This window comes from Phymastichus coffea, unplaced genomic scaffold (assembly GCF_024137745.1).
Source record: "Phymastichus coffea isolate CEN01 unplaced genomic scaffold, Cenicafe_Pcof_1.1 PCOF00082, whole genome shotgun sequence".
Taxonomy (NCBI): domain Eukaryota; kingdom Metazoa; phylum Arthropoda; class Insecta; order Hymenoptera; family Eulophidae; genus Phymastichus; species Phymastichus coffea.
The window spans coordinates 1137761-1147582 of record NW_026706893.1 but is presented as its reverse complement, the minus strand read 5'-3'; the positions used below and the strand labels follow the sequence as shown (position 1 = coordinate 1147582).

General features: G+C 37.9%; 1 protein-coding gene across 1 annotated transcript; it reads right to left on the bottom strand.

Moving 5' to 3' along the window:
- Positions 1–2352: 2352 nt before the first annotated feature.
- LOC131668673 (FLYWCH-type zinc finger-containing protein 1) lies at positions 2353–9599 on the bottom strand. Its single transcript, XM_058943028.1, has 4 exons — positions 9432–9599; positions 3732–3858; positions 2927–3191; positions 2353–2456 (listed from the first exon to the last, which is right to left on the bottom strand). The coding sequence occupies exons 2-4, from the start codon at positions 3804–3806 to the stop codon at positions 2353–2355; spliced, it is 444 nt and encodes a 147-aa protein (XP_058799011.1). The 5' UTR covers positions 3807–3858; positions 9432–9599.
- Between the last annotated feature and the right edge of the window lie 223 nt (positions 9600–9822).

Genomic DNA, 9822 nt, shown 5'->3' with positions numbered 1-9822 from the left:
GCTGCAGCGACAAGCCGTCCGAATCAAAGACTCCGCTCGGGAGATCGAGTACCGTCCATTTTGGAAAAATCGTTGGCGTCGCTCCTCACCGCTTGGCGTCACTCGACAAACTGTTCGGCAAATATGCGGCCGCGCGGTTTTTCGATAAAAGCGGAAGTAGCGTTTCCTACCGCAGAGCACATATGTCGGAGTAACCAACTTCCATAATCGCTTCGACGGATTCCAACTCGCGAACAACAATGAATCGTTAAGAGTAACTGGAGAATCCCCGCGGCGCGCGTTGAGTAACGTCTCGACGAGAGAAGATCGCGAGCGAGCTGCCATTAGAAAAAAAGCTGTCGGCTCACGGACGCTGACAGTCCGATTGTTTGGGAAAAAAAAAAAACTGCGCGAACAATGCAGCAGTTTGACAATCAAAGTGACGCGCGGATCTCGATGTAAAATAACAAACGATCAACAAGCGCGTTTTCGGAATCGCTCGTACTGCGGAGTCGGTGACGTAACGACATAAGGCGATAACGCTCGGATCCGAAAAGACGTATGATACAACGATCGATCGTTGTAAGGACGACTGGGATAGGGTTAAACATCGAATGGCGTCCAGTTCGAGCGACGAAGGCAACTGCGATTGCACCCTCGGATCGTATCGGAAAGGCGCGCGCTCGAGTACAGCTCCTAGCCGTTATCCGCTCTTATATTTGAGCGCGACGTTCTCTCTCTCTCTCTCTCTTTTCATACTCTCGTTCGCGCTTCGCTCGTCCGTGCATATTTCTTGCCCTATTACACGTATGCATGTGAGTGTGTCGCACGCTCGAGCCACGCGTTTTATGTCTCACTGGCTCTCTCTCCTCTCTATTGTCGCAGCGTCGAAACAAACACTCGACTCAGTCTGAGCGTCGGGAAGGGGTGTGAGTGCAGCTGGAATTTGGCGTATGCGCGAGCAAGGCGTCCTTCCAGTTGCCGATTCGCTCCGCCGTCGCTCGTCACAGCGACTCGACGGCGTCTAGCAGACGCACAAAGAGACAGCGATGGAGAAGATTTCGTAGCAGAGCGATAGAAAGAGAAAGCTAAAGCACCGTGCAACAAAGGACTCGTAGCTGCGTCCGGCGCGAGCAACAACGTCGAGACGTTTCATCGCACGCGCGCGCACACACACACGGCATGGCGATTGGCGAATGGCCCATCCCCCGCGCACACTTGCGTCATGCGCGCGCGAGATGAAGATAAAAGAGACGCGTGCTCTGGCTGCTGCGGCGACTCGATCGACGTACTAACCGGGCCGAGTACATCGAGCTGCAGGTATATATGTAGTCGCGAATCGATCGTCCCCTTGCTCCCTCCCTTTCGCTCTTTCTTCTTTCTTTTCCAGGCAGCTGTGCGCGCGCTGTAATAGTGGCGCAAGCGCGATTGGGGGATCGGTTCGGCGCGTCCGCGCGCTTTTTGCACGCTGCGCGGGGCTCGCCGCGCGCGCGCGAGCGGCTGTTCCGCGTCGATCGCTCGATCGCGATACAACGCGATTCGCGTCCGCGTCCCACCGACTCTACGCGACTCCAAGGTCGACGCGGCCCTCCTTGTTTTCTCGTTGCTTCTTTCTTAGCGCCGAACCATAGGCTCCTCGGGAAAAACATTCGACTTTCTTCGCCACTTGATCGTTGCGACGTTTCCGCAGTTTTTCAATCGATAACGGCGATCTTGCTTGCCCAAAATGTGCACCCGCCAGTCGGACGTTCCTATCGACACTCGCTGTCATTACTTGCAGTCTTCTCGACAAAATATTTTTATTTTCAGCAATGCGGAAATAACACGTTTGTCCTAGTCATGAGAAATCTTTCGGAAGGAAATGGAAATATTGAGCCGTTCCCGCGTATGCATAGAATGTTTGCGCGTCTCAACGAATCGACGAACAAATATAAAAAACCAACTCGCGAACGCTCCTTGTTCCGCTAACTTGTGTTTTACATTGACTTTATACTTAATGGCTTGCTGCCACGACAATGTGGAGCTTTCAAGACTGACGCAAGGTTAATGACGTAACACGAGTCAACGCGAATTGCATTTAACAGATAGTTGTCAACAAAATGTCCGATCATTCGTGATCGAACGGCATTTAAAGGGATAGCATGTGAATATCGATTGGCTTGAATCGATAGCACCTGAGCACCAGTTACGCGCGTTTTTCTTTCGAATCTTTCAAAGGTATCAACGCTGTTAATACTACTTTATTTTTATTTGTGCGATACTATTAATTTTCGCGTGCATGTCAATCCAAAAGGCTTCATTTTACGTTTTCAAGATGAATGTCAACTTAATGATTGCGAAAAATTATTTACAAACTTTCTATTTACGCACTTTCTATTTAGTTATGAACGACTCACCATTTGCCGAAGTCTTAACGCCGCGTCGAGGAGGAGCGTTATTTGCAGATCTCCTCTTTGCAGTAACAGCAGAAGCTCCATCTGTAATTTCGAGAAAAAAATTTTGTTTGCAGATGAAAATTGCACGTGCAGCATTCTATTTTCCGTCAGATAATATTTCGTCAGCGACATATTGAAAAAAACAAAATTATAACATTCTTTTGTGTAAGCCGAACTTTGGATAAAAACTTGCTTCATTGTGCTCAAGCTCCATTTTAATCGTGAAAAGATTCGGATAATTAGAAAAATCCAAGCCTTTTTTCTTGATTAAAAACTCTAGTCAAAGTAATTTCCACTTTCAATTTGAATTCAGTGCGTCAATATATATATATATATATATATATATATATATATATATATATATATATATATATATATATATATATATATATATATATATATATATATATATTTAATACGGATAACTTTGTTATTCCTTTGAAAACTCTCGCACAAGTAAAAACTATTAGAGCAAAAATAAAATAACAATGAATTATTGTCGAAAAGCATACCGGAATTATGCAGCCAATGGTGAAGTGGTTCACCGAAAGTTCTATAGCGTTGTCTGGCGATTTCAACCGCTGCATAATCAGTCGGATGGTCGTGAGACATTCGCACGTAAGGTATTCTACACTCGAGATTTGTAATGAGGCTACCGCGGCACTGGTGTGTTCGTAAAACGCAGCGCCAACGGATGCTTTGCGATGATTTCTTGTGCAATGTATACATGAAACCTTGGTAGATTAACTTCGGGCCACCCTTGTTGGAGATAACTAACTGTAACGTTTAGCACAAAGTCTTTCATTATTGACTATGATTAACAGCTGCGTCACTCGCATTTCTACTAGTTAAACTTAATGTTTCGTATGAATGAAAGTAGGCTAAGATAATTATTTAGTGACTGTTATTACTTAAATATATTTCGACAAAGCGTTACTTCCACGTTTGATTCAATCTTTATTAGATTACTTTTCAACACTATTAAACTATTTAAATTACTTGTAACGTTTTATCAATTTTGAAAATATTCAAATTTCTATGATTATTCAAAAAAAACCAAATATTCATAGTGTTATTTACTATTAAAACTATAATATTTTTGTTATTTCATTTTACATTACCACACATAACTTGTTTTGATCAAAGTTGAAAAATATTAACAAAGAAAAAAAAAGTAGGTTAGCTTATAAGTAGGTACATCTTATTAATTCTTGATGAAATTGCAAAAAGGTATTATCTATAATACTTAAACGTTTAATGTTTAATTATTATAATCGAAATAATCAACTATACATCTATGCTTGAACTAAAGTATACCTCAGGAACTTCGGACTCTTCGATCCTTTCTTCTTTTACGCTTACAATCATATTATCAGTCACTTCTGTCCCCATTGTGAAGCAAAATACTGATTAATTGGTGCAAATTAATAACACACAATCAACCCTGCAAAAAGTTCTCTATATTAGGGATGGATTTGTTAGCGAAGATATTTTATTCATGATCTGATAAGGTCGTTAAAGTTAACCTCTAAAAATAAATTTTTTCGACTTTTCGAAAAAGAAATTAGTGCAATCGATTCCGCATCAATTAATTAAAAGAAAATTCAACAGATATTTGTTTGCTCGTCACCGCTTTCAATGATTAAATTGCTATTTTCGATTGAGTCAATATTCAATAATAATGCGCTTTTAAATAAAAGTAATAAACTCAATTAATTCCACGTGCAGAATCAACGGTCATCAATCTATGCGAATATCAAGGATTGATTAAATAACAATAAAATATCAAGTACCAGTGGTTGTCAATCGGCTATTATTCAAATTGAAGCGGCTTTCAGGGCGCTGTCGTGGGCGCACAGATGGCGTTGCAGTCGGTATCGTAATTTATGTGCTTATTAGTTTACGTTCCAAGTTATATTATTATGTAGGCAGCATAATACTATAACGTTTAAGTTCTCCGTTGATTTTTTATTTTTATATAATTATATAATTGTCAATTGATGTGACTTTAAATAAGTGATATACACTGTACTATACTGACCGCAGCGCCATTGTGCGTCCGTGATGGTCTTTGGGAGCCACCACAATTTTAATGATAGTTGATTGAAAATCACTGCCAGTTGAATTTTTATCATTATTTAATAAACCCTTCGCATTTTCATGAATGTAATTACAAGGGTTGATTCTGCATTGAGCGCGAAATCGATTGATATTTTTATTTTTATTCAAAAGCGCATTATTATTAAATATTGATTTAATCTAAATATGCGGACTGAGCTTCAGCCTCTAAATCGAAAATTGCATTTTAATCATAAAAATCGGCGACGAGAAAACAAATACCTGTTGAACTTTCATTCAATGAATTGACGTGGAATCGAGTGCATTAATCATTTTTCCAAAAAATCGAAAAAATTGATTTTTAGGAGCTAACTTCCACGACCTAATCTGATTAATTAAAAGGTAGAGAAAAAGGAAAATGGAAAAAATTGCAAGGAATCGGAAAGATTATAGAAAAACTAACAGTGATTGGCAATAATAGGAAAATCCATTAACAAATCCACGCAATTAGGTTTTCATTGGAAAAAAAATTCCTAATGTCAAATACCTCAAATTCAGTGTTCTGCAAATTCGTGAGTGCTATCATAGGTGGATGTTAAGAATTTTTCCATTCGTTAGTAAAAAATTTACGCAATATTTTTGTGCTTTCAGTTTTTTAATGAGATCCTCCAATCATTATTAAATATTTTGTTTTTGCGGTATTCCGGTTGGCATAGTAAAATAAACGAGCGAATCCGCGCATCTGTCACTACACCTCTACTCCACAACTCTGCCACCCGGAATATATATAACGCAAAAAGAAAATAATTATTTGATAATGATAGGAGGATCTGATCGAAAAATCGAAAGCACAAAAAATTGCACGGATTTTTTGCTAACAAATGGAAAAATCTTTTTTAACATCCAACTATTACAGTACTCACGTAGTTCAGAGAACATCAAATTTGAGGTATTTGTCATTAGGAATTGTTTTTTTTAATGGAAACATAATTGCGTAGATTTGTTATTACATTCTTCTATCTTTGCTAACCACTCGCAGTTTTCGTATAACATTTCCAGAGCCATTCCTTACAATTTCTCCCCAACTTCGTTTATCTCAAAGGTAGTTACGTGGCTTATATGACAGCACTTATGTACATGATTAGTAATAGAGTAATTTAACAAAGCAACTAACATATTCACCAAATTGACGCCAGTTAATAGTTCGAGGCGTTTCTCATTAATTTATTATGAATTGAATGAATGAAAAAGCAGGATAATTCGTAGGCGTTAAAGAAAAGACATCGACATTCATTCAACAATAAAAGTGATTTTTATACTTTTCACTTACATTTGTTTCCTGAACATATACATTTATTATAATTTTATTTACAACTTACATTTGTTACAACTAATTAACAACATAAAGTCAGAAAAAGGTCCTGGCTTTGATAAAATGATAAAGCAGTTGCCATTAAAAGCAATTCACCTCATAACTATAATTTTTAACGTATGTTTACGCCAAAGTTACTTTCCCACACAATGGAAAATAGCTAAGATTATCTTAATACCCAAGCCTGGAAAGGATATTAAACTGATTACTTCATGCATACCGATAAGTCTATTATCAATATTATCAAAAATTCTGGAAAAATTAATATTAACTAGAATCAACCCAATAATTAAAAACAGCAAACATTCTACAATCGAACAATTAAATAGAATAGTGACAGCTGCTAGGAAAGCTATCGTAGAAAAACAATACTGTACAGGCTTATTTCTAGACGTAGCATAAGCATTTGATAAAGTTTGGCACAAAGGAATGCTACACAAACTCAATGGATTTTTTCTCAAGCAACACACAAACTCAATGGATTTTTTCTCAAGCAACACTACCACCTGTTACATTCATATCTTAAAAACGGAGCATTTCACGTTAAAATAAACAGTAACACACGATAGCAACATATAATTAACGCAGGAGTACCACAGGGAAGTGTTTTATCCCGACATTGTACCTGTTATACACTTCGGATTTACCTAAAACGTCCAACATTATAACAGCAACGTATGCAGACGATATAGCTATACTAACGTCATATCTTGATCTTAAAATAGCAACAGAAATCATCCAAAACTACCTAGACAAACATTTACATAAATTGGCTAAATTCATGGCTAAATTAATCACAGTTAATGAATACAAATCAATACAAACAACATTTACACTTTGGAAAGATATCAGCGTACAAATCAGACTAACGGAAAACAGCACATTTTTACAAAATGCAAACAGTTAGGGCTCAAAGGGAGAAAAATGTACTTGCTTATCACAGACATATCGAAACTATTAACAGAAAAAAAAGTTCTACTATACAAAGCAATACCCGTTTGAACTTACGGAAAACAATTATGGGGCACTTTTTTAAATTCAAACATAGAAATACTGGATAATAGAAGATTTCAATCAAAAGTCCTACGTAAAATAGTACGAGCACCGTGGTTTGTTTCAACCGAAATCATCAGAAATGATCTACAAATTTCATTAGTAGAATAAGAAATAAAGAACTTCTATACAAAATATAAATCCAGGCTAGAAAACCATCCAACTAAACTTATAAACGAATTTCTGAAAATAACCATCACGAAGACATGACTTAAGCATGAATTGACGAGATCATAGCTAGAAAAAAAATCAAACAAAAACTAGCATAAATTAAAACTAGGACAGAGTGCTCAACGAATTCTCCGAGTTAAACTCATGTAATCTATATCTAAATTGCAACCAAGTTTACTTATGTATTACAGATTATAAATAATCCAGGAGTAATAAAAAAATTAATATATACATTGATTAGATATTTTTATTATAAACTATAGCTCCAAATAAACGTCATTAACAATGAAAAAATTTTGATAATTATTTTAAGAAAAGTGCTGCGTCGAATTAGCCAAAACTACATTAATTTACAGTATTTTTGTTAAAATAATATATCTATTAATATAGAGTGATATCCCACAAATAATTTGAAATTATATAGATTCATATGTTTAAATTAAAGTGAAGTGACCGATCCAACTGCCGATACGATTTACTTAGAGAAACAAAAAGGAGAAACCAATTTGGTGCGCTACCCATGATCTACAGCTAAACACCTCACAAGTTGCTCTCTATACATCATAAGATTTGAAACTGTTACTGAATCTAAGTGGTAACTTAGTTGGATACTTATTTGGCAATTAATATTGACCGATGCTGAGCATTTAATGTTATACAATTGTTTTGCGTATAGTGAGAATTTAAAATCTGGTATATATAACAGTTTTCATTTAATTCAAACGTCAAACTATGTATTAATTCGATATCCTGTCTACCTAAACAATCAGCGTATCTTCTCTTCAATTTAATCTTTTCAACTATCAAAGTTGAATCGAGTGCGATGTTTGATATGTAAGACATAACACAAGAATACCATCGTTTGCTCTCACGGACGATCACAGATCATATAACGTAGCGTCGGAAAAGACAATACGGGTTGTGGAAGCTAACTTTCCCTAGCAGATGCAGCTTTGTCCTAGATATTTACAGACCGGATTTATAGCTAGTCCCAAGGCTAACATCGATCCACACGAATTGGCCAATTGATGGGGCAGGTAGTCCGCTCGTCAACTATATAGTCGGTACACTGACTGTCTAGTTGACCTGACATTTTTCTTAAGAATCTCTGCAAATAATGTATTGCCGTAGGAAACCATGGGATAAATGCTAAATGCTCATTCAACACCACCCATCAATTCAGTCAGGTAACGAAGGTCAGGCAGCCGGTGTGACGGGGCAGTCGGTCTATAGACATGTTGCGCCCTTGCAGGAAGGGGGGGGGGGGGGGGGGGTCGCTGTCATTCAGTAATGCTTCTTAATACAATGCACGCTTTATTTATTTAAATGTTTATTCTTATAGAAAAGCCATCAGATTCCGACAGAAAAAATCTTTCGAAAATAAAAAATACATTTCATCAGATATAGCCATTTGTTTATAACAGATAATATTCGTTGAAAAGGTGTTTTCACATTGAAATTTTGATAGTTCATGGTTTTACGATTATTTAAACGAAACTGATATTAATATAGCTTAACGGTAACGAAATTATACATTTTTGAAAAGTTTTCATACAGTTAATTCATAATTAATTAATTCATAAAATGAATTAATTGTTTGAAATTGTGGATCGATTCAAAATTTTTACTGAAGTTCATTAATATATGGTCAATACGAAGTTTCATGAAATGAAAATCGGTCACCTAGACCCCCTGAGCTGATCGTAATAGTCTGGTACTATCCATGCAAGGCATCATCACCGTGGACCCTATTGGTAAAAAGGGACCGAGAATAGTATGATTAGCGTTGAACAATTAACTTCTCGATTAATGCATAAATGAACTCCACGAATTCATTTCAAAGCACATCGGTAGAAATGTCATGGACTGATGATCGAAAAAAATATAATATAATTAAAATTAATTTTTCTTTGGATTGTTATGCAATTTAGCCACAAGTACTATGAAAACTGTATGAAATGCTACCTATGGTAACGTAATTTGGAAACGAAGTGGATGAGTTTTTTGCGTTAATGTGCGTGCATGTTTCCATGGTTTTTTCATATCAAAACACGCTCCAAACTATACTTTTGAACGCTACAATTAGTTTCGATAAATGTCCTCTAAAATACATCGCAACAAATCCACGAACTGATTAAAATGTCTGGCGTTCTGGAAATAAGCAAGAAAAAAGCCTATATGTTAAGCTCAAGCGTTACAATAACCCCAAACGTTGGCTTTGATAATGCAAACATGTTTTTTGCTGTAACCTACTTATCGCGCATCACTCGCGAATTAGTGAATTCGGATAAAGAGCGCAATAGCAGCGGCCCGTTGTGTTTGCACAAATATTTGCGTGACAATTGTCACGTTGTTGAACTTACCTCAGGTCGCTCGAAAGCGTGCTTGGCACAAAGTCGAGCGGAGGAAATGGCTCACGCGGGCTTGATAGTCGAATGGACGTAGGTGAACTGGCGAGAGCTTGTAATGCAAGCGTGGCGTTAGCGAGAACGAAAAGCGGCGGCAAGGCGAGGCGTAAGGCGTGCTACCAGGCATCCGATAGGTCTCCCAGTGGCGTGTGCATTTATAGCAAGGAATATGGCACCGCGGAGTCGCGCACTCTGCGATCGATAAATGGCACCCAACTGCGCCAACGCGTGGCTCCCTCGCGCCGCGTGCTGCACAATGGCCCGGCCGCCAGCGCCCAATCCACTCGGCCTCGTGTGCCACATGGCTTCCGGCGCCTACCGCTCGCGCTCGCTTATTTATCGCCCA

Bases quoted from the DNA above. Each gene is read 5' to 3' on its own strand.
- LOC131668673 (XM_058943028.1), bottom strand. From the start codon at position 3,806: ATGGGGACAGAAGTGACTGATAATATGATTGTAAGCGTAAAAGAAGAA. The intron at 3,192-3,731 runs GTATACTTTAGT...TAAACGTTACAG, and splicing joins AAGAGTCCGAAGTTCCTGAG to TTAGTTATCTCCAACAAGGG. The intron at 2,457-2,926 runs GTATGCTTTTCG...TCGAAATTACAG, and splicing joins CCATTGGCTGCATAATTCCG to ATGGAGCTTCTGCTGTTACT.